We start from the raw sequence: 25796 nt of genomic DNA, 5'->3' as shown, positions 1-25796 counted from the left end.
TTTCAAATTGCTTTAAAATGTTCAAGAGGTTGGGGGGGGCGGGGTATTTTTCTTTGTTTTTTTTAAGTTACACTCCTCTACATTGCAAAAAGCATATTTTGTACATACATACCAGAAGCCACAGTCTCAGAGACATTATATCATGGTTTAAAGTACACAGACTTCCAGTGCACCGATAGCAATTTACAGCAGAGGAAGACATGTCCGCGGTTTTGAAAATGTTAAGTTCAGAGTACACGCAGATCAGGACGACTGGGAAACACATACTCACATAGCATGCTTAAGAGCGCAAGGAAAGGACCTGAAAATTCTTCAAGTGTCTGAGAAGTCTCCTCTATGATACCAGTAGCCATTCTAAATTAAGCAAGCTGCAGAATTCCTTTTTGCTTTCCTGAGGCATATTTCGTGGGTTTTAATCATGTCTGACACAACAGTTACACATAGCTTTTCTCTTAAAAAAAAATTAAAAGGGCTTTAAATGAGAATATTACAGTTGCATGGCTAAGCAGTGAAAGGGTTGAGCTCTTGTGAATAAATATATATAAAATGGTCTTCAGTTCAATAATTGAACTATTTCTCAAATAATATATTAGGTCATGTGTATTCTGTAAAACTTCTAGTACTTGTGCAGGTAAAAGCAATACTGCGTAATACAGTGTATACCATTCCATAGGATACTGAGTCTATTCCTGCAAACTCCTACAGCACCGAAGCTAATGCCTGCATCATCAACTGGTGCGCAAATATGTGTTTACAAGACTGGGTCACAAGTACAATGCTGAATAATAGCACAAATTAGCTGCTACACTGAGCGTGCCTGGATTTTAGCAAAAGCTTTAATCCTCAAATTACTTCTTCATAGGCCAATTTCCTTAAATCCATGCAGCTTCCCAGCAATTGCCATGTGAACACACTCATCATTACAGAGCTGGAATCCATTTCAGTTTTTCCATTAACTCCATCTGTTCACTATACATTTCTATTCACAAATACAAAGATCTGTGCACATGGAGACAAGCAAAAGTTTTTCTGGTTAACAAATTCTTTCCCTTGCACTGCATCCAAACAAGTGGCTGTTAATGAATGGGGGAAAAACCCAAACAATATTACATTGCCACTGATTAACTTTTAGAATACATACCTTCGAGATGAGATTTTTGTCACCTTGTTGTCTGACCCTGGACAAGTCCCTTAATCTCTTTGTGCCTCAGTTTCCCATCTGTAAAATGGGGATAATAATGCTTACCACCATGGATAAAGCACTAGTTAAGTGCTAAGTATTTTAACTATTGACTCAAAGCTTAAAACCTCAAAAACTTGAAACTCAAAAAACCCGAACAGTGAAGTAGCATGATACTTATGCGTGCGTATTACACAGGCAGTGAAAATGCACACGTAAGAATATATTGGAAGTGTTCTACAAACAGGTTTTATCATAAAAAACCTAAGAATTTGACAGAGAACACTGAATGGCTCATTATTTGAGAAATAGCACGTGAGCATAATAACTGAAGACTACCACAGTGGTTACAAATAGAAGGAAGTCTATGAGTTGGTCTGATTTTGTAATTTTCAGCTCTCTCTTCATACCTAGCCATGCAATGGCAATGCCAGTCTCAGTATCTCTGGAAAACTTGTCTTAAAATACAACTTGAAAACAACAGTAACTCACTAAAAAAAGTTTTACTTATCCAAAGAGCTAGAAGGAACCCATTCACCCTGAATACAAATGCAACAAAGATGCATAACACTACTAAGCATATGCGTACACAGTAAAGGAACACAAAAATACTCCTATTTAGATGCAAAAGCCCTTTATAAACTCATGATGTAAGTAGAGCATGATTAATTACACAAGGAAAAGAAAGTTAGGAAGCGAGAACATTGAAGATCATTCAATATTCCCACTTGAGGCAAGTCTTTTTTTTTAGGAGGAAGTCAGAAAAACAAATTAAATTTGTCTGACAATGGAAAATTACTGGAAACTCATTTTAGATCTCCACAGCCTAGAACTTTACGGTTAGAAACCTCATAGCTGGCATCAAAACCACCATCATAATTTTTTTTTTCCTTTCTCTCTCAGTTCCTTCCCTTTTTTTCTCTCTGCATCTTTGTTTTGGAGGAAAGAGAGCATGATCTTTGAACATGACAACTTCAGAGCTTTCTGCTGCAATTCCTGTATCACCCCAGTAAGTCAAACTTATGGCAGGATTGACAGTATTGCCTTTGTAGTAACCACTCCCTAAGCATCAATGCAGGAAGGCAAAGTTCAAGGAATTACACAATTCTATGCCACGATCTACAGCAAGGTAGCTACAGAAGTAGCCCAACTCTTTTAATATACTGGACAGCTAATGAGTAGCAGATATTTTCAGCATGTCTGGAAGACAGACCACTTCAAGTCCCTAAACAGGAATTCAGAAATCTCAGATTAGCAACTATGAAAAACATTGTCAAAGACAAAAGACAACACAAAAACCCTCACCAGAGAGAAGCTGATCTCAGAGCAGTACTCCACCTCCATCCTGTATCCACATTTTAAAACCCAGGACAGAAAATACCTACAACCCAACACATGTGACCTTACCTTAGGGAAGAAAAAAGCCTCCCAATGCAGGTCTGGACAGGAAGAAGAATAATCAGAACTGCCATTCCTGCAAGACATGATGGGCCTATCTCCATCCAGAGAAGTACTGTTACTGCTACAGCTTGAATTGGTCCAGCCCACAAGAAGTGCAAGAAAATCGTTACCTAGGCAAACAGTTAAGAAACAAAAATCAGCTTTTGGTCTTAGCTAAAAAATTAAACCCTAATAACATAAAGTTGAGGAAGCACCTTTGCCTGCGGCAGGTACTGAGGCATCCAGTGAGAATTCTGCACCAGATTCAGAGACCTATATGTACATGGAGGCGTGTAATGTACACATTACTTCAGGAACCTCCAAAAAGTAATCAAATTACCACATTGATTTTGTTTTATCTTCACGCACCAACATTTCTCTGAGCTTAGGAAAACAGCAGGAAAATATGAAATTGGGGGGGGGGGGGGAAGTATGTTTTCCTCCCATATTTTAAGAGAATATTTCTCTTCCTATGATGTTCGAGAAACAACTAGAAGAAATGTTCGTAAGAAACACTTAATCACCAGTTGTAAACAAAAACTTCTTAACTCAAACCCCACAATTTCTTCGGCCCCTTGGAAAAATCTGTAATATTTCTTACCTGATCAAATTTGTTCACATCATTTGACAGAAGATTTACTATTTGACCAGTGGTAGTTTTTGCCATAGCTACGTTACTGAGACGAAGTGCCTAAAAAAATCAGAACAGTCTCCAATTGTCACAGCTTATAGAGCACAGTACACCCATACACAGAAGACTCAATACACAAATACAATACCGGGGCAAAAGCTGAAGGCCTATCTCAGCTTTTGCCTGAGAATATCTGGGCACAGTTCAAGAACCTTAGATAACATGTAGGTTAGGTTAAATATGCTGAAGAAAGTCCTGAAGAAGAAAGTATAAAAAAAGTCTAGGGAAGGACTGCGAGAACAAAAGTGCCATAACTATCTTCATGTCTGAAGTGATTAAAAAATGGAAAAATGCCAACATAGCAACTTATTAAAGCTAAACAAAAGAGCCTGTAACTTTTCAGTTGCATTGCTCTCCCCCCACGTTATTAGCATCTGTTCAAAACAGGGAAACTCCACCTGAAGACCAAATTAAAATCAGGACAACATTTGGCCAATTGAATGAGATTCCTGACAGAAGACAAAAAAACCAAGTTACTCATTTTACCCTATCAGTTCTTGCGAACACTGCAAACTGCACTTTGTCTTTGCAAATCAGAGTTAATATCCCCTTACAAATTAGTATTTCCCTTAATAACTCTTGTAAAATCATAAGATTTCTGAATTATATTAAATGAAGTTTAGGACATGCTATGAAAAGCAGCAAGAGTAAGTATCAAATATTTTTATATGTTAATAAATAAGTTAATCAGTAGAAAATAGTATGTGATTATAAAATACCCCCCAAAAAAATCACATCTGGAAATACGCAGTCTGAACATTACTGCAAAGAGCCAAACTGAAATAGCTCAAACACACAGATAACAGACCCTGCTTCCTTCCACACCTGCTAGAAAGAAAGCACAGTTTTGCAACACAAGTAAAAAAAATATATAAAACATGTTACATGTTTTCCTGTAACAGGAATAGTTCACTCCTCAAAAACAAAACCTCGAATTTTTAGGCTGCGCACATCTACTTCTCCCTATCCAGTTAGGATTATTAGGATTTCTTTTTGATCAATAATCTAACCTGAAAAGCACTAGTTGTTTCAAAAATATTATTCCAGTATTTTAAATCAGATGAAATAACATCAGACATCAAAGTACTATTCAAAGCATCATTTCAAACAAAGTGCCTTACATTTCTTGCACCTCACTGTTGGGTTACAAAGGTATTAATCACAGAGAGAATCCCAACCCTAACTTCATTGAAACCAGCAGGCAGAAACATTTAAAACTCCACTAAAAAATTCCTCTGATATTCCAATAATAAATCTAGGATACTGAGTATATGAGAGACGAGATTTAATTATTTGAGAAAATCATTGCTTCATTCCCTGTCTTAAGCCATTTGTCTCTCACGCACCTGAAATCCCCCGCGAAGCTGCCTGCAGGTAATGCAGCCACAGTACATCCACGTTTCTATCATGTTTACTCCACACCACAGACCGAGGTTGATAAGCTCCCAGAAAAGCTGTTAGATAGCCATAGACCATAATAACAGGAGTTCAAGTGATGCGTGTTTGAAGAAGTTGCTCACCAGGGTGTGTTTACAGCACCTACCACTACTTACTCCTTTACAATGCAGACATATCTGCTATTTGAGGTCCACCTGAGCCACCCGGGAGAACACTGCACTGGTGTCTTGCTAGTGGCCTACAGCCCGGGTCTGTCTCAGACCCACCACCTGAGTCACCTTTCTGACCTCTTCCTGGCCTTTTCAGACAGGGGCAGCGAAAACAGTTTCAAAATGTACTAGCCCAGTTCATTTTGACCAAGACAGTCTCAGGAGGAACCACGCAAGCATCTGAGCCAAAAGGAGGGTGCTCATCTGTAACTGATTTGCCTTCTCAGGGAAGAGACAGCCCTTTGCAGTGCCAGTGGCAGTGCAGTTTTAGTCTTTTCTTCCCTTCCTGCTTCAAAACTGCTTTTGAAGTTTTTCTTTTTTTTTTTTTTAAAGCCCATTTTCCTGTCTGAATGGGCCTGTCTAGACAGCAAAGTATACAGAAGGAAATGGAAACATTGGACACAAAGCAGCAGTTTTACTTATGTAACCGATTTCTACCAAAAAGTCCTGTTTTGGTACTTTCCCCTTCTACCATATCCGAAACACAGCACCATACCAGCTGCTGTGAAGAAAATTAACTTTATCCCAGCCAAAGTCAGTACACTGTGGCTTTAAATACTGTTTTGACTATAACATTTATAAATTCACTCCGAAGGTAAGAAATACTACTGAAGATTATATCTAGAGCCACACACCTTTTTAAAAAGCAACTGTAGTTTGAATTTACATTTTATTTTACATTTGCCAATTATCTGTCTGTTTTCAGCACAAAGAGCTGCTTGATGTTCTGTCTATAAATTTTCCGTACAGATGTATTTCCCAGCAAGCACCCTTTCTCAAGGAAAATAGGTTTTAATTATATGAACTAATAAGAGCAGTTTGTACGCTCGATGTCTTAGGTAAATAACTTTTTTCCCCCCAGATGTAATTGCACAGGCCCATTTCAATCCTTTAACCATTATTTGCCTTCTGTACTCCCATCTTAGTGTTTTAATCTCTCCCTGCCCCAAATAGTTAATTCAAAAGCACAGTAAAAAAGGAGAACTGACCATAGAAAGGAATAATATAACTGTTCAATCAAATAACTCCTGACACCTTTTTGGCTGCTTTCTGTCTCAACCAACTACTCCACAGCTTAAGCTGCTTTAGTGTTTATTCTGAACCTCAAACAACTTCTAAAAGTCAAGCTTAAAAAAAAAAAAAAAAAATCAGCCTCCCATAAGTAGCCTTTGGTTTTAAAACATGAGATTGAGTCATGAGACAGATTCCATTTTCATTTTTGCTACAAGCTTCCTGCGTGCATCACTAATACTTCTTACTGATCACAAAACATCTTGGAGTTTGAATACAGGCTTTTTGCAAATGAGATTTTAACTTTCCAGAAAAGGAAAAAGGGTCTAAAACTTAAGAATTATGAGCACTTGAAGTTCTGTATTAAGGATGCTCTCTCATCCAACCCACTCATCCTTGCAAATCCAAGTTTTTATTTACTACAGCAATTAACAAACACCGCAAAAGTGCTGGTAAATTAGCATCCAGATTCTTTCAAAAGCCTATATGAGGATAAAGAGAAAGTATGACCTATCTATAAGCCTCAGATAATGAAGACAAATGATTAGAAAGGTTTATCAATGTTCTGCTGTGACCTCAGCCTTCACCCTCAGGAGTAAACATTTATGAGATGAGGGGAGATTAATTTTCCATTTAATCACATCTCTAGAAAGAAGGGTGCACATTATGAACATTTCTTTTCCAAGCTTCTAAGCTAATATCAACACAGCAACAAACAACATCGCTATATACATATTTCATGAATTTCAAACTGTTATGATAATCAGTTTAGTAAATTAATACCTTAGAGACATGTTTGTGTACAAGAAAGCAATGTGCCATGTTAGAGCCAAGTTCCCAGAGGATAATTTCCAAGGTATCAGAAGAGGGAGGAGAATAAATGTGCATGAAAAGCAATCACCACTTACAATGGGGACATTTTTACTCTCCTCACTTTACTGCTTTGCCCAAAACCTTTGCTTGACCTATACCAGTAGCACAAGTGTTTGCCTTAAGTGGATGGTACCTATGTTTAATGGCCAAAATAACATGGATTTCTTTACATTCTAAAGAAACTTTACAGTCCTGATCCTTCAATTAAACTTCTTTGCTGAGGTAGGAACTGGCAGGTCACTATTCTAGCAGCACTAAAGGTAGATAGGGCATTTTCCCTTCCAGCATCCCCAGCAGGGACTTCCTGATTGGAAGCAGAGATAGACTCAATGGTTCAGGTATTGCCAACAGCTTCAGAAGAGGGAAGCAGACATTTACAATTGGGTTGCTTGCTCCCCACAGCACACCAAGGCCAGCATTTCATTCTGGATGTCGCTCAACTCCTTCCTGTAGGTAATACCCATAACTTCTCTTGTTCCATTTTCCATCTGACAGCGGCCTCAGCTCCATCTGTAGTCGAGGACAGCTATTTCTTGATCAGGACACACAGACAGCAAAGAAACCACAGCTTACTGAACGTACATCCCTTCTCACACTTCATTGGCTTTAATGAAGGACTCCAGTGCTCCCACAGTAAAACCAGTAACTGATACTAAAAAACAGCTCTCCCTACCTTTAGGATCCAGTTTGATTCTAAACCGTCTCTCCTTTGCCCACTCCTCTCTTCTTCCCCCTCAAGTAGGAGGGATACTAAAGGGACCTGCCTGTGAAGACGCCGAGCACCCCGTCCAGCCTGGAGAGGGCAGCAGCAGTACCGCAGTACTGCTGCCTCTCCCTGAACTAACCTGATGGATGCCCGAAGAGAGAGGGCCAGCCTCTCTGACGCGCAAAGGAGGCAACTCACTAGCTCTACAGCATTGCTGGAAGAAAATATAAATAAATTTTTCGGGCAGGGAAGGGAAGGGGACAGTGAAGCAATTCCCAGCTAACTGAGAGTGCTGAAGCAGATGGTGACAGCCAAGCATAATGTCCTCCCCTGGGAGGAAACTGCAGGGCTGCGTAACTGCTAGGATTCCCTGGGTGCTCTGCCCCTCTCCTGCTGTATGCTGACGGCCTCTTAATGCTCCAGCACACAACCCTTCCACCAGCAATGGGGGAGCTCTTCTCCAACAGCGCCAGCAGGCGAAAATCAGCAGCTCCTCCTAGGCTTTAGGGCTATCTAACTCACCACCTTCGCTAGGAGGACTGAAGCTGTCATTCGGACACCGTATTACCAAAGCGAGAAACAAAAGCACACAGTATACATTTGAGGTCTGATACATATTAGCATGCATTACATTTCTACAAATGAGTAACTTCAAGGGAATTACAAGCATGAACAGAACAAATAACTGTATTTTTTAACTCCTCTAATGAAATAGCTGTCAAATGCCAAATATACCTGTGAACAGGCTTGCTTACCTTCCGATAAATCATATGGCACATAGCTACCCTCAGCTTCATGCCAGCCCGCTGTACATGATAGAAGTATAAGTGGTGCATTATAGCTAGAATAAGTGTGCACACAGACAGAGCAGCTGCGTACCAATATGCAAAATTCAAAGCTACCTCATCTGAGGAATCATAATTTTCAAAATAATTAATAATTTTTCCCAAAAATATTGGCTGAATTATTTTGAGGGTTTCCTGAAAAAAAAAAAAGAAGGGAAAAAAGTATTAACAGTTTCATATCATACCATGCCACCCAAATTTGTAACCGGGCAAACAAGAGCCAAGTACTGCTCCAAGTCACATCCCCTATTATTTTGTCTTTATTGTGCTCTAAAATGTCAAGCCAATTTTATCAACACATAATCCAAAAGAAATACATTCCACATTAAAATTTAGCTGAATCTTTAAAAAGAACTCTCTCAATTACCAATAAAAATTTTGATGTTATAAAAATTGCATGAATAAGTATTACATTTCCATTTTTAAAGATGACGATGCCTCCTTTACAGCCATTTACATATAGCAAAAAAACCTTTTTCTATGGGGCACCCCACTCAGATACATAAAATACAGCTAAGCCTTACAAAGCAAGTCAATGGCTTGCAATGTCTCAAAAATCAGCTCTCTGTTCCACATCCATAATCCCACAGTTACAGCTCAATTTTTCAGTCTCTACGGGGCTGTAGCTGTTTTACTTTTCTGAGTACATGAACATCACAGATTCTCTGAACAGCCCAGCGTGAAGTCACCAGTACGTATCATGCAATTTAAGAGGCTGTTTCACATTGCTGTTAGCCAAGAAATGCGTTGTATGACGTTTTACACCACTTACCTCAATCATTGTGAAAATTCCAAAAACTAAATAGGATTTCCAGTAACAAAGAATAATGGCTTTTGTTAAGTGTGGTGTTTTTCCTCTCTTTTTTGCTTTTTGCACCTCTTTATCCCAGTACCTGACAAACAAAACACAAACATGCTGGAGGACAGAAGTAAAATCATAAAGCAATCACCTGGAATAAAATACTTTCAGACTTACAGCCAGATTGCCATGATCACTTTTATACAACAAAAAAAATATAAAAGAAGTTAACAGATAGTCATGTTTTCTCATTCACATAAACATGTTGTACTTAGTATTATAGGACTATTTGCTCTTGTATAATCACAAACAATTCACTGTTGACTATCGCCTTTGACATATTTGCAGATGAGGAACCCTTTCGTTCGTTCTTTCTTCTCCTCTCAGTGCAGACAGCCACTCACCTTAGTTAAGAGCCTATTATCATATGATCTCCTGACCATGGACTAAACTGAGGCAGCATGGACTGCCTTTATCTTCTTAGAAGCTCTGCACTTCCCCAGAAAGGCTGTGATGCACAACCCTTTCTCATGTCTGGCCCTTTCTTTTTTCCACCACGTGCTTTGATGAGGACGAGCAGATACGGCACAAGAGCAGAGGGAACTGTCTGCAGCAGTTTTGTCACTTAACACTCCCCATGTCTCTCTGAAGGCAAGGATTACAGCAGCAAAGTGGCAAAGACCTTTGAGTTACTGCGTGCCTGCCCACAAGTAGGACACAATCTGTTCACGTTAAAATCAAAGACAGTAATAACAAGAATGATTTTAACAAGAAAGTATCAGAACTTAAGCAGACTTCTTAAAGCACACTGTTGTCAGACAGGATTGCTTGCCTCCCCTTGCTTCTGGAGGCTAAATATCGTCTGCCAGGCTCTCTGACCTTGCTAGTTTGAGGGCTGAAATGAGTCTAAGGCGTGAAAGCCAAATTATTTTGCAAGAAGGCACACAAGTTTGAAGCATACATTATGGATAGGAAAACAAAACTTTTTCATTTTTATCCTCTTTCATGCTACAAGGATTATAGTTATTGCCTAAATGTTTCAGAATCAGAATTGCAACTGTGTAGATTCTGTGGCGTTTGCTGGCCCAAGAGAAAAAGCTATTTCCTCAGGTGGTTATTTATGAATTATAGTCTCTGCTTCTTGGCCAAGTACACTAAAGAATTAAAAAACACTCTTTTTTTTTGCATGCTGTATTTTCTACCATTTCCTGACTCACAGAAAGTGTGTGCTTTTACTGTAAGAATCACTGGAAAGAGTCCATCTTCCTCCACAGCAAACTCCTTGAACTGCTTCAAGACACATCCGCGGAATTTGGCAAAGCTCTCCAGCTAAAGAGATGTTAAAAGCTGCACTCCTACGAGCTTATCACTGTCCCTCTTTCTCTAGTTAACTCATCCAGAGCAGGATGATGTAAGACCTGGTCATAACCTTTTGGTTTTGGATTCTTTTTTACTTCTTGAGGAATCTCTCATCCCAACCAAACTATTAGAAAAGTTGATTTGTTCTACCTTCAGTGTAAAAGCAAGAAATAGCAAGGCCACACTTTCTTAATACAGGGGCCACCTTTCATTAGGAAACACCTCTTCCTCTAATTATATTTTACAAAAGATTATTCTAAGACAAAAATCTTCTCTATTGCAAGGCTCAAGACAATTTACATAAACTGTTACTCTTGGAAGATATTTCACTATTAAAAGAAAAAGAGATAGATCCTCTGGGTTCATTGATGACAGGAATTGGTACACATTCCGTGAAAGAGTATTTATAACAAAACAGAAACACCTCCTAGACACAGGCTTTTACATGTCCAAGGCATTTTATCCACTTTGCCAAAGAGTGGCATATTGCCCTGGTTTCGTCTGGGATAGAGTTAATTTCCTTCCTAGTAGCTGGTACAGTGCTGTGTTTTGGATTTAGGAGGAGAACAAAGTTGGTAACACACCGATGTTTTAGTTGTTGCTAAGCAGTGCTTACACTAGTCAAGGACTTTTCAGCTTCCCATGCTCCGCCGACTGAGGAGGCTGCAGGTGCACAAGAAGCTGGGAGGGGGCACAGCCAAACTGGCCAAAGGGACATTCCATACCGTGTGACGTCATGCTCAGTACATAAACTGGGGGGAGTTGGCCGGGGGGCGGTGACCGCTGCTCGGGGACTGGCTGGGCATCGGTCGGCGGGGGGGGAGCAATTGTCCTGTGCATCACTTATTTTGTATATTCTTTTATCATTATTATTACTATTTTCCCTTCCTTTTCTGTCCTATTAAACTTTCTAATCTCAACCCATGAATTTTACTTTTTTTTTCCCCCGATTCTCTCCCCCATCCCACTGGGGAGGGGGGGGGTGAGCAAACGGCTGCGTGGTGTTTAGCTGCCTGCTGGGTTAAACCACAACACATATTTTCAACATACATATATTTATATACACACATATATAACAGGTACACAGCTGTCACTTAATTCAGTTTGTGCTCAAAAACAACAAAGAAAAAAACCTAAAACTTCTTCCCTACTTTTATTTAAAAGGTTTCCATAGCTATTCTACCACAGGCCAAGACGACTCACGTTAATTTATTAAGGATTACTGCAGTAACAGTTGATGAAAAGTTTTCTTTTCCAAGCATTCTGCAAAGTGTCGTATTAATTATACATGACATAGTAAATACTCTAATACATTTTCATTATGTGTTACTTGAAAAAAATTAAAATGCTTCCATGGTAAACAAATTCTAAATATTACTCTTAGCTCTTCAGCATTTTTAACAGTAGACCTTGTGAAACTTTACAACAACCTCTTTTAATTTTAGGATAGGAATAAAACTCTCACCTTCACCAGCAGAAATACAATGAAAGAGAACAATTACTTTTCTCCTTACCACTGCAATTCCTCTCCAAGCTTCTCTGAGGAATCTTCTGGCAGCACTTTATACATATCATCTTCTTCAAGCTTCCGTTTATGGCCAATAATAAATAAGGGATTCAACCACCTATTTAAATACAAATTATAAATAAACTGATCAGCAGACCAAGAGAGTAATTTCTTTACGTATTAATTTAATTCTTTTACCTCTTTCTTCCCTCCTCTTCTCCTGCATCACTGAACATCCACACATTTTACTGCACTCTTCTCTTACCTAACAATTAAGTCACCCCCATTTTACAAATGGGAAAGCATTTCATGCCCCATAGCACCTTACTCTCAGGCATCCAGACAGTCAGCGCAACTCTTCTTGGCCTTTAGGCAACTGTTTTCTTACAGTGTTTCCTTATATTTAAGGAAAATTGGCATTAATTTAAAAATTTAGGAAAAAACAGAACTTAATCCAACTATTAAAATATTGACAGAGTTGTAAACAAAATTGTAATACGTATTAAAAGACATTTTTTGTAACTAGCATGGCTACTTATTTACATGAGGAAAAAAAATAACTTCTGTTCAACTGCCATCTTGACAAATATTAAAGGTCAGCAATTTAAAGACAACCACTCAAATGTAAAAATGGGTAAATAATGGATTATTACTAGAACTGATCTTAGCCATGTTTGGAAATCTAAACAAAAAGCACACTGTCACAGTGTGTAGGTTCAAAAAGGAAAATATTGTCTAACAGCTCAGTTTCTTTAGCAGACAGATTTTTAAAAGCTCAGTATTTTATGAGAGCGCTTTGAAAACAAATTGTAATAGCACTACTGTAGGTTTGTTTGCAAAGGCAATATTTTGTTAGATCAAATTATACTGTCAGGGAACAGTAAGACTAGCTTTTATGCACCTATATCCTTCTTCAAGCCTGAAACATAGCTCAAGGAGGTCCAAACAGTTTCAGCTGTGCTCCACAGAGCAGATGTATGGCAGAAAGCACAAAAGTGACTAAGTTGTTCATGAGATGGAACAAAAGAGAATGAACAACTCTGAAACATCCATGGTTTAGTGGGAACAGGGCAGGTAGGGAAACTGCAGTTTGCCACTTAGTTTGTCTCTACTGAATCCATGATACTTGGTTTCCAGGCGAAGTGCGGATTTTGGCTCTCAGGCTTGTTTCCTACAAGTACTTTCTCAGATGGCCAACACGATCAGAACCAAGAGGTCAGGAATAGACCTGTTTTGGAAAAAACACTCGCACTCATGGCAAGATGTTTGTCTGATGTTGATTGCCTGTGCAAGTTCATAACTGCTGTTTAGTTTCTGATGCTTAATTACTCCCTGACTTCACCAACACAGTTTTTAAAAGAGCACCTGGTGCACTAGGTGAAGTGTATTATTTTCTGGAAGGCCAACATGTGAGAATTCAAAACTGGAATGGTTTACAATGAAGGCATTTATTTATTCACAACCACAATGGTGGTTATGAATACAACCGGCTTTGCATTTCCTGCTCGGGCATGTTCCAATTTAATGTTGTATACACTGGCTTATGAGAAGTTTGTTGATTAGAGAGGGTGGAGGGGCAGACTGAACCCTAGAAGAGGGGGCTCAGAGTTTTTTCCAAGATAGAACTGTTGCAAAAACCTTTTTCACAGGCTCTGTGGCACAACTGCATGTAACAAATGGGATTAATAGTGTTTCTCCTTCACTACTTAGCGTGTTAGCACAGCATTTGTGTGACTCATTCAAAGATTAAGTCTCTATCTTTAGAGTAGCATCTCTGATGCCTAACAGCCCTTTTTAAACTCTTGGAGCAAGTACTGAAGACAGTTTATATATCATACAGATCAAGTTCTCTATGTATGTTAAAGGTACAATTAGAAATAGAAAGTACTTGTCAGACAAGTCTGTTCCTTGGACTGTATGGCCAAATAGCATCACAGCCCAAATCGCTGCCACAACTTCCCTACAGCTCCTGATCAAATGTCTTGAAGATCAATTGCTCCAACCAGCAGAAAAGCTTCTGCCTGGTTTGACACAATGAACCTGTTCCATTGAAACATTTCTTCTTCGGCCTCAGTTCTTGCTGCCGACCACAGGTAAAAAGCAGACATGAAGCAAATAACCTCAAGGTCATTCAAACAATTTCTGCCTGCTGGACGAAAGCGCCTCTATTTGCTCCAGGACAGACAGTTATGGGAAAGATCTGCAGACTTCAGTTGACTCATATGGCTGATACCAAGTGTTCCTCCTCTTGCAACATCAGTATTAGCCTACAGCGTACTCCATAAACAAGTCACAGGTCTCCTTTCTGACAGAGAAGGATAGAGGAGAGAACAAGTTATCTTCCCCAACTCCTTTAGCATGAGAATCAGGATGAGGCAGCCCTTTCAGGAAAATACAGAGATATTCTCACATCTATGGAAATGGTTACAAGATTCCACTAGCTACCGCTGCCAAGGTGGTAAAAACAAAAATCTTTCCGACATTTAACTTTAACAAGGAGCATAAATAGGATATTTATTAGAGAATCACAGAATGGCTGAGGTCGGAAGGGACCTCTGGGGGTCAGCTGGTCCAACCCCCCCTGCTCAAGCAGGACAACCTAGAGACAGTTGCCAGGACCATGTCCAAACAGCTTTTGAAGATCTCCAAGGTCTCCACAACCTCTCTGGGCAACCTGTGCCAGTGCTCGGTCACCCTCACAGTGAAAAAGTCTTTCCTGATGTTCAGAGGGAACCTCCTGTGTTTCAATTTGTGCCCATTGCCTCTGGTCCTGTCACTGGGCACCACTGAGCAGAGCCTGGCTCTGTCCTCTTTGCACCCTCCCTTCAGGTATTTATATACATTGATGAGATCCCCCTGAGCCTTCTCTTCTCCAGGCTGAACAGTCCCAGCTCTCTCAGCCTCTCCTCACAGGAGAGATGCTCCAGTCCCTTCATCATCTTCATGGCCCTTTGATGGACTGCCTCCAGTATGTCCATGTCTCTCTTGTACTGGGGAGCCCAGAACTGGACACGGGACTCCAGGTGCGGCCTCACCAGTCCTGAACAGTGCTGTCTGTTATTGGCATATAGCAGAATGCCCAGAGGAAAATAAAAGACACTTTAAAAATACACTTAAATATACACTTCTAAAAAACAAAACAGTGCTCTTAATGTTACTATAGAACACCATTCCTTTACTTGTAATTTTCAAAACATGGTGAAAAACCACAACCAGCCCACAGGAAGAACAATACTTCTGTTGAGGGCGACTGCTCTATCTCGATGTCAATTTGATTGAGCACTAGAGCCAACAGCAGCAGAAAGTGTTGACCACAGCCATAATGTAGCCCAGTTGCAAAGTAACCAGATGAAAGATAACGGTCTCAAGTCTACAGGACTGCTAGAGTGATCTAGCTTATCCTTTGGCCTTAAACTCTCCAAAAAACTTACTGATGATACACCCACCTCCACTGAGTTCCTACAGTTTGTAGCAAATCCCTTCTGTCCCCTCCACCTACACACCAATCAAGTACTGTACACACTATAAGATTGAATTTCCAAATTAAGTAGCAGATGGAGATAATAGTGCAGCGTAAAAACTGCCAAAAATCTCAAGGTTTTCAGACTATTAGTTCCAGTGAGACCTAGTGCAAATTCAGTGCTTCTCACATTTTTCCGTTAGTTAAAACCATAATTTTGAAAACAATAATATATTGCACTACAACCTCTATTTTAACATTAAAGAAGGCGAAGAGAGCCAATCCAGAGTATGCAGAAAACTGTGGTAATTGATTTTATGACACATTTATTATAATGGACAACATGGCAAAGACTCAGCACAAGTCCACATGTTTCTGTAGGGTTAGGAAAAAAATGCATAAAAAGAAAGAAAAAAATCACCCATTGTTGAGCTTTCTGACTACTCTGCCCCAAAATACTGATCTTCAAGAGCTACTGCTATGGAGGTCATAAGAGTACAAAAGCTTTTAACAGTATGTTGTTACTGTAGACTACATTGAAGATCTTTAGAAGGTGGTTAAAAATTTTTCTTTTCAAATTACGCTCAGTTTTTGAAAAGCTTTTGGCCCAAGAATGATGTCTTCTATTTGTCCACTGCAAATTCTCAGTATGGCAAGAACAGTTCAAGTTTCACCATCTCACTGATGTGTCCTGAACTTCACGCTGGAGGTCTACTTTCAGACAGAAGACTTAGCAGATGTTCATATTCAGTCATTAAAGTAAAAATTTCCACCAGGATGCCACATGCAGATTACGTCCCGTGGAATCCTCTGCACTTAAGAGTAGAATTGAGACCAACCTATTTCACACAGCCTGCTGTTTCTCGAGTCACACACTCATAACAAGCAAACGAAACAGGCCCTTCTATTGCCTGAAGGCTCAGTTAAATTAAAGAGTGCTGTAAGAGGACTGTTGAAGGAAGCTGGCAAATAAGGCAATGGCCTACACAAAGAACGTCCCTGAAACCTCAACTTAGCCATAAAGGAAGACTACTCGTTACAGTGGTATGTCTTTTGTCCAAACAGAGATCAGCTAACACTGATCTCCTCAAGGAGGGATAAGAAAAGCCCACAGAAAATTAGCATTTGTAATGAACACTGAAACTGTGCAAGCTGCATTATTCTGTAATAAAAAAAGCTAAAATAATAAACAAAAATTAAGATGACCTAGAGAAACAGAGGGAATATATAGACAGTGATGCAAACGACCACTCTTATCCCAAGGATGGAAATAAAATGGACTCGCTACCAATCTACTGCCTGAAGAAAGAGAAAAGCAACGTGGTGGGGAGGAAAGGCTCGCAGCTCAGTCACACATTTCTATATTTCCTTCTGAAGAAGCTGTTCAACTTAAATAAAAATAGGACCCCTTAGTCATCATCTTCTCTTTCCCCAAGTACCTTTCTGTTTGCTAAGAATTTTGAATAATTATTTGGTTCTTACATATCACCTCATTTTAGTCACTCTTTCAAAACACAGGGTTTACATGATGCCTTTCAAAGAGCTTAGCCCAAATTTTTGCTAGCCTGAACTACACAAAAAATGTGAGTATCTGAAAGAATCCTGAGTACCTTCTGTTCTGCTGGGAATGCCTATGTTCTATCAAGCCGATTAGCTGATCAAAGACATCAGTCTGGAAAGAAGCCCAGAATTAGTCCCTGTTACTGCCAGAATACTGATGTCACTAGGAATAAAGATTAATAAATAAATAAATAAATCACTCTGTAACCTGGTGCAAACCCAAGAGATAGCCAACTGCAAAACAGTAACTCGCTGCTCTGACCCCGAAAAGCTTTCCACCTCCACAGCAGTACCTTGAGCACTGATAAAAGAAGAAAGTGATTCATTTCTGAACCAGCAGATACACAAAGACCACAATATAAACATTCACTTCCTGCATTTCTCTACTCTTGGGCCCTGACATAATACACCCTGTAACATTACAACACCGTCAACCAGACGCAATTTACTTGGTTGTTCAGGAAAGTGCAATTTTTACAAGCTGTAATTAGAGCAACTCCACCAGGATTTTGGAAAGCCTCTAAGGTCTACAGAAAAACCTAAGAAACACAGTGTTTTCTTACCCTCATAAGAGAAGTGAGACATCAAGGGGAGGTCTCAAGCCACCCCCTTCTTTACGGAGATGGCATGTAAGAGAATCAGGCCCTGCTATCCGAAAGTCAGGGTCATTGTGCAATCAGAATACTCATGCTACTCTGTTTCATACATGAAATATAATTTCCTAAATGAGAAAGCTTTTAAATTAGGTTTGCTAGCATCCCAAAAGAATTTCCTTTCAGCCAAGGAAGAAATACATTATAGATAATTAAACTACTAGCAGTGTCCAGCTCAACTGGTTCATTAACCCAGGGATGGGACCTGCCGTACCTCTGGATTAATATCGTGTCCTGCTTGCAAACGCTCAAAAAAGTACCATTCTCACACTGCAGAGCAGGCTTGCAGAGCTTCCCAGAAACCCATGCATATGTTGCCAAGTTCTTCACGGACTGAGAAAGTTTGTCACAAAACATCAGCCAAGAAGCATTACAATTACATTACAAAGCTGACACAAATAAAAAATGTCCCAAGACCAAAGGATGTGTCTGTTGGGGCCCTGGGCACACCCACAGGGCACAATTGCCCTGACCAGTCCCCCAACAGTTACACCATAGTCGGTCACTAACATATTACGGTACCTTCCTCTACACAAGTGCAAAATTTTGCTCTCACCAGTTTCACAAAAGGCCTCGCTGTATCACTGGCCAAGTCAGAAAAATCAGACTACATGAACTACTTTTCTAATTAGAAAAATCTTTTCTTTTTGTCCTTCTTTATTTGTAATTATAGGCAGAAGTTTAACTTCTGGGTAATTTACAGCACCCAGTCAAAGCCACATCCTGTATTCTCTCATCAACTCATTCCTTAAGGAGGTGGTTTACGAACTGCATTTTCCCCATTCCTCTTAAGCCTATTTGTGCATTACATTACAAGCATCATCTGTTTACACTCAATGTCCAGTTATTTTTCAACAAGTTGCACAGGAGAGCCTTTGTTTACTCAAATTCTTCCATAGCACTAGGATTTCATCTCCTTGAGCAGCTTGGAAGCACTACTTGAACTACGAAGTTGCAAAATAACATTTCTTTCTCTTTAATCACCTACTTTGGAGCTGGTTTCTTTGTAAAATACATGGGGTTTCCTCACGGGACCTTTTGATTATAAATCTACGTTTGCTTATCCTCCGTGGCTTACCTCAGGTGTCTACCTGCTTTGTTGTACTGTTCATTACCCACCTTCAGACTTGGAAGTTCTACATCAGCAGCGCAAATCCAACACTGCTATGTGCTTGCTCTCAGTCCAGAGGAGCACTGTTGGGATGGGATGTACAGACAGAAGGACACACAGACAGTCTCCAGTGTTATTTTGCAATAATTCAGAAATAGCATCACAACCGTTTGTAGTCATCATGTGATTTTCATCTTTTTTTTAACCTATCTCTATTTCACACGCTCACCCATTCTCTTCAGTAAGCTGCCTTTTCCCACTTCCCCTTACCAAGGCAGTCATCTACAATTAATAAAGTAAACAGAGTAAGTTCTGGTATTTCTTCAGATGCTTTTTAACTGGTGTTTTGCTTGCAAGTTCCCTCCCCGGCTTACTGCAGCTTAAACAGTAGATTTTCTCATTGCTTACAGTAGGAAAAAATAGGAATACAATGAAATTACTTCAAAGCCATATTAACTCAAAAACACCCTTCAGGCTTCCAGTTCCAATGCCAGACTGTATTAACCTTTGATACTCAGCTTCATCTCCTCTTCCATGCTGTTGCTTTTTCACAGCACAGTGTAAGCAGCTAAGTTGCTGAACTTTCTGATGCTAATGGTAATTCAATTGGTATGTGATTACATTTATTGTGGGTTATTTTCATGCTGTTCATCTACACTGGTATGAAATATCTGATTACTCTAACATACTTCCTGATATTCCAGATGGCAAGACGAAGTACAAACAGGGCCGGGCGGGGAGCATACTGCAGCTAACATTTTCTGCGGAGCCTGGAAGCAGGGAATGGAGGAGCAGCATCACCTGTACCTGTGGCATTCCAAAGACTATTATTAAAATATTGATTCCAAACCGAGCATCCACATGCAAAGAAGAATATCCAAAATACCAAAGATTTGATGCAAACGTCTGAAGATCATGCCTCATAACACTAAATTTTAGTACAAGCTATTTACTGAAGTAGGGCCTAAGTAGTTACGTAGAGCAAAGGGAAGAGAGTTCTTCAGTTTTGCAGAAAAGAATTCGTCATCCAAACAAGTTTCTAATCTCAGGTTAGATAATTACTGAAACAACTTAGTTGAAGTGGACAACTTCTTCATCACTTGAAAAATGCATCTAAAAACTGTTACAACTCACACACATATTAAATAGAAAAAAGCAACCAACAACAAAAAAAGGCTCAAATCCTGAAACCAAAGTGACACAGAAAGTCTAGTTGAGCATAATGGTCTCCAATTTCAATTTCCGAAAGAAAATGCAAATGCTGAAACCTAACGGTAGCAATTTCTGTATTAACATCCTTTCTGGCAAGTAATGGAAATAAGAATTAAAATCACCTGTGAGTTCATACTGCTGTTACAAGTGGTTGGGTGCCAGGGATACAAAAAAAATAGATGATTGGTCTTTTTAACCTTCCACTCCCAAAATCTAATTGTGTTATCTCCCTCTTCCACTCTACTTAAGGCCTTGAAGAATTTTCTAGAAGTGGGGGAAAAAACTGATTTTGGGGGGGGAAAAAAAAAAACCCAACAGCACAACATACTCCTAATTTTGAAGTTTTGCAGGAATTATAACACAGACATTTTCTCTCATAAATGATACAGCATGCTTTACATAGGGCATTCCAAAGGCAAATAGCATCAGTGTTTTGTTATACTCAAATAGTTCATTGCAGAGGGACCTGGACAGGCTGGATCGATGGGCCGAGGCCAACTGTATGAGGTTCAACAAGGCCCAGTGCCGGGTCCTGCACTTCGGCCACAACAACCCCATGCAACGCTACAGGCTTGGGGAAGAGTGGCTGGAAAGCTGCCTGGCGGAAAAAAACCTGGGGGTGTTGGTCGACAGCCGGCTGAACATGAGCCGGCAGTGTGCCCAGGCGGCCAAGAAGGCCAATGGCATCCTGGCCTGTATCAAAAATAGTGTGGCCAGCAGGAGCAGGGAAGTGATAGTGCCCCTGTACTCGGCACTGGTGAGGCCGCACCTCGAATACTGTGTTCAGTTTTGGGCCCCTCACTACAAGAAGGACGTCGAGGTGCTGTGGTTGGGTGCCAGGGATACAAAAAAAATAGATGACTGGTCTTTTTAACCTTCCACTCCCAAAATCTAATTGTGTTATCTCCCTCTTCCACTCTACTTAAGGCCTTGAAGAATTTTCTAGAAGTGGGGGAAAAAAAACTGATTTTGGGGAAAAAAGAAAAAACCAACAGCACAACATACTTCTAATTTTGAAGTTTTGCAGGAATTATAAGACAGACATTTTCTCTCATAAATGATACAGCATGCTTTACATAGAGCATTCCAAAGGCAAATAGCCTCAGTGTTTTCTTATACTCAAATAGTTCATCTAATTGCATATCTAACCAGGTATTTACTGCAGATAGCAAATGCTAACATTCCGATAGTTTATACACATTTGCCATAGTCGATATAATCTATTTAGCACTCTTTACCCATGTATTTTAACTTCAATAGCTCATGAACGATGATTTTCAAACAATATTTTCTTCTGCGTAATACAGCTATCTTGCAATGAAACAAGCAAAACTTACAAATGAATGTAGTAGTTCAAGAGACTGAATGATTCAAATTTGACTACAGGATATTAAATATCTGATAAATGAACAAACAAGGCATTATCTTTAAAAAAACTATGTGTGATCCTCGGTCTTCTTTCAATCAGGAGGAAAAAAGAAGCAAGTGTGATTTCATTCTTTGGCTATTGAAAATGTGTTTTCTGTTTATCTATACTGAAGATGCTTACATATTTCTTTAGAGTTTCTTACAGTACCACAATCGTCCTGCACCAATAAGTCAATAAATGAACTAAGAATTAGCTACCTCAGAGATCTTATGAAGTGGCATCTGTTAGGAGTCATCACCATCACCAATTTCAGGCATTGCCAGTGGGAATTCACTAGATATCAGGCAAGATCCCAGGCAAACTGCAAACCCTGATGCTGCTTGATATTTTCATTTGTTACCTGAAGTAAAGGTAAAATCCTCACGGCAAATCTATTCACTGACACAGGAAGGAACATGGATCAGTTGTAACAGTGGCACTGCTGGACTCTGGCTGGAACTTCCAAGAAAGGCAATGAATTCTTTGCCTAACTTCTTTCAATGCAAGGCAAGATAAGCTTTTGAAGAGAGCCAAGTCACAGGACTAAAATGCAGGTGACGCTTAGGCCTACTCAGGAGTCCAACTAACTCAGCCAGTGGCCCTTCCAATTCTAAGCTATGGGGTGAGAAAGGAGGAAGAAGTTAAGGAAAGCATGTAGTTATTCACACCGCTACAAGAGAGGTGTGTGACATGACTCTATTTGGTCAGACAAACAGCTACATACTGTGCAGTCATCACTAAAAATCTTGGGACTTACATATCTGTGCTTACCCGGTTCTGTTCACGCTTAAATCCACAGGTAAAGATTTTTTTTTAATCTTCTCCCACCACACTCCAAGTCAGAGCAGTGAAGAAGACTTAGTGGTTTTGTCCTTTTCCCTAAAGCACATGCTTATTAAGCCAAGAACAACGCTGTCAGACACCAACAGGTAACGATAAACCAATCATTTATTCCTTGGAATCATAACTGTGCGGATGCCTTGGAGCAAGTTTTCAGTTCATGTTTTAATGCTGTTATTGTAATAGCAATTGCCACATGTCAAGTGATGATGTAAAAAGGCATCCAGCCTTAGGATGCTGACTGTGTCCAGTGCTACAAAGGAGCCAAGAACTTGTCATAGGCACAACGAGTCTGTGACAGATAAGTAATTACTATTATTATTAAAAATAAATTATAAATATATCAAATTTAGCAGGACTTTAATTTCTTTTACTTCTCTGAACAAAAACACCGGATACCCTTTCAAGGTGTTCCAGCTTGCCCTCTTTCTCATGTTATTAACAGGCAAAAAGTTGATGCCTGAACAACAGAGTGCATAAAAATTCAACTGCTGTATAGCTAGAACATCTTTGATAAATCAACAGAGCAAATGCTATAACAAATAAAAATACACCTGCTACTTGAACATACAAGCTCAAAGATAGGTTGATAGTTAGAAAAGAGAAATACTCTTACTGTGTGCAGTTATTAATCTAATAATCTCTACCCCCCAAAGCAGAAAAAAAGATGTGAAAAGTGCTGTTCTCAACTACATAAAGTACGGAGTACAAGGCTTTTTAAACTCAAAACACTTTCTACAATGGAATAGCTGTTTAAACATGAAAAGCACTGGACTGAATGCTCTCTTTCTTGGATGGACCTTAAAAACAAAGCAAATCCTCCTATCCATCCTTCAAAGCCCTCATTCTCACCAGCAAGCTGAGCCAGCAATACAAAAAAACCAACAAAAAAAACCCCCAACAACAACAAAACATAGATGAAGTAAATCAGAAATATACCCGAGCGCTGATAACTCTGTAACTGAACTACCAGCCAGAGCCTGAAGAAGTTTGGTAAGCATGGGAACTTGTGACTCTGAAGGTCAGTAGTTACGGCAATATCTGGAACATCCAGAATAACAATTTGGGCTTTGATAATCCTATGTTAATATAGATAATTTAATGAGAGATATGGAAAATGAGAATATTTTGCAACTGCCCTGATCTTCGTACTTCTGTCATAAACAGTTTTTTATTGTTGTAGCATCCAGACTAACATTACACAAGGGATGCATTATAAAAATAACAATATTCACACACAATCCAGATGTTCCTCTTTCCCATGAACGTACTACTAGAGCCTTTAATGTTCATCAAGCTCATACTTGTCAAAGTCACAACCCAAAAGCAAGAAGACAAGCTTTGAACAATGGGAGAAGAATGTGTCTTCAGCCTACACACTCATTACCTTAGTTTTATAATTCAATGAAAACACGACTTCTTTACTCCTGTTTCTGCCAGGCAACAGTTTTAGCTTTTCTTCTGCACCACTGGCAGCAAATGACAGGGTGCTTCCTTACAATGGTGAAATTGCACTTTTGGAGCAAAATATAAATAAAATAAAAATAAGAAGGACCCTTGCCCAGCTACCTGCAATGTCCTACTTTCTACCCTCATTGACAACAAGCAGCCAACAGCTGGGATTTGGAGCGTAGAGCAGGCACACTTGAGCAACTGCATGGTGGTGGTTGCCACTACTCCCAGGACGGCCCCCCTCAAGCACTGTTTTTCCAGTTCTCCAGTTGAAAACATCTCAGAACATCCTGTGTGAGACAGAAATTAAAATGAAGCAGTGCTAAAGCAGTACTCACAACAACTGTCAGACACTATACGCTTTGTAGAAAGGAAGAACAAGTCTTAAAGCCACCCTTAAAGTTAGCTTTATAGCTAACAAAGGGTGTTTTAATACTTCCTTGATTTTATGTAAAACAGTATTAACTTGCAGAAAAGTGACAGCCCCTGCTTACTCAATTTAAGCCACTGCAAACATCATTTCAGCTGAAATTTTCACTAAGAAAATACTATGCTTTCTGACTAGTAAATAACAAGGATATACTGGTATTTTTCACGATCGCATGTGGCGCAGGTAAGAGAAGAGACTTTAAAAGGGTATTTCCACTGCTGTGAATTACAGTGCTATGAAAGCCTGAAAAACACAACATAGGGCAACTTCTAAAGCTTTTCATACCCCACTAAACCCTTTTTCAAAGCACAAACCCTACAGTTGTACACTACCATCTGACTGCAAAGCACGAAGTCCCAATCAATCTCTGGACTTTCAGCAAGCCTGTCATCCCACAGGCACAGACTTCCACCTACTCTTCCCTTCGCACAAATGTGTTTGGGGTAAAAGGAACCTTTCAGGTGCCTGCCTAAAACTTGGGAAATTTAAGGTACGTCGTTGTTGCTGTTGAACACTTCACTGCAATACATGGAGACAGATACAAAAGGCCTAAAAAAAGGACGATAGGAGCAGTCAGAAAACTAGCTACAAGCACTGCACACTTCCTTTTTCACATCTAGCTGGGTTGTTTTTGGCAGAACTACCAGTAACACCACAAGATCCCGGCAAGGGAAAGGGAACAGACCAGAAGCAGCCCTGGAATGCTACGTGGCCAACCAAGGTTCATCCCATTCTGTCTGGATTTCCTAGCAAAGTTGTTTCCAGCATGGGCACCCCGGTGTCAAAGAAGAAATTACAAGTCAAAATGGTGAACACAGGGAGTTCTGCGCAAGCATACAACCTCCTTTCTTTTTTTTTTTCTTTCTTTCTTTCTTTTTGCACAGAGTACCTCTGAGGATATATTCTTGACTGAAAATTTGTTTAGCTAAGATTTGTCGGGACTTTTAAAATCCCCCTACCTTTCAAAAGGGATTCCTGCACCTGCTCACAGTTGCCTATAGGATCAAAGAGTTTTTTACTTGTTTCAGAGGCTTCCAAAAAAAGAGCCTCACGTGCCCTCTCTTCCTTCCCCCTCCTCCACCACATAACACAGCACGTGCACCCTGGCTCAGGCTACAGTAGGTGAAGCAGAATAAGCAGGACCCCTGTAACTGCTCTCTTCCAAAGGGGATCTGCTAAGACAGACAAACTTGATGCTCTCCCATTTCACTTTGCCTACAATATTTCAAAGCAACTAAACTGTTGAGCTGTAATTCCTCACTGCTTTGAGTAATTATACATACTCACGCCAAGGTCCTCACTAATAAGAAAACAAGCACTAACTTTGCACTGGTCGTCATCTGGTCCCATAAAAGTTTGTGGCAACACAGTAACACCACCCCCTGCCTTCGCGCTGTGACACCCTAAGCCCCCCTAGAGTCCAGGCAGCCGACTGCAGCTGTGAAGCGCGGATGAGAGCAGCCAGGCTGCTGCCCAGCCATCCCTTACACCGGGAAACTCCCACGCAGCTACGCAGCTCAGAAACCACCTCATTCGCGGAGGGGGAAAGCCCCACGCCGAAAGCGAGATAAGCAAGCCTTGCCGAGATGAGCAATACCTGGCCGCGATCCGCTATGCAAGCGGGGAAGCAGAACAATGCCAGGGAGCAGCCC

The 25796-nt window shown here is 40.0% G+C and overlaps 1 protein-coding gene across 1 annotated transcript in view; it reads right to left on the bottom strand.

Annotated features, from left to right (window-relative positions):
- ABCC4 (ATP-binding cassette, sub-family C (CFTR/MRP), member 4) overlaps positions 1 to 12254 on the bottom strand; it is a 142558-nt gene extending 130304 nt beyond the window's left edge. The window contains 6 exon segments of the mRNA XM_009325566.1: positions 2588 to 2751; positions 3222 to 3311; positions 8264 to 8488; positions 9126 to 9246; positions 12026 to 12136; positions 12217 to 12254. Of these exon segments, the coding sequence (XP_009323841.1) occupies positions 2588 to 2751; positions 3222 to 3311; positions 8264 to 8488; positions 9126 to 9246; positions 12026 to 12136; positions 12217 to 12254 (749 nt within the window).
- Positions 12255 to 25796: the final 13542 nt, after the last annotated feature.

This window comes from Pygoscelis adeliae, unplaced genomic scaffold, assembly GCF_000699105.1.
Source record: "Pygoscelis adeliae isolate BGI_AS28 unplaced genomic scaffold, ASM69910v1 Scaffold56, whole genome shotgun sequence".
NCBI classification, from domain to species: Eukaryota; Metazoa; Chordata; class Aves; order Sphenisciformes; family Spheniscidae; genus Pygoscelis; species Pygoscelis adeliae.
Note: the sequence above shows the minus strand (reverse complement) of the source record. Positions and strands in the feature narration are given on the sequence as shown.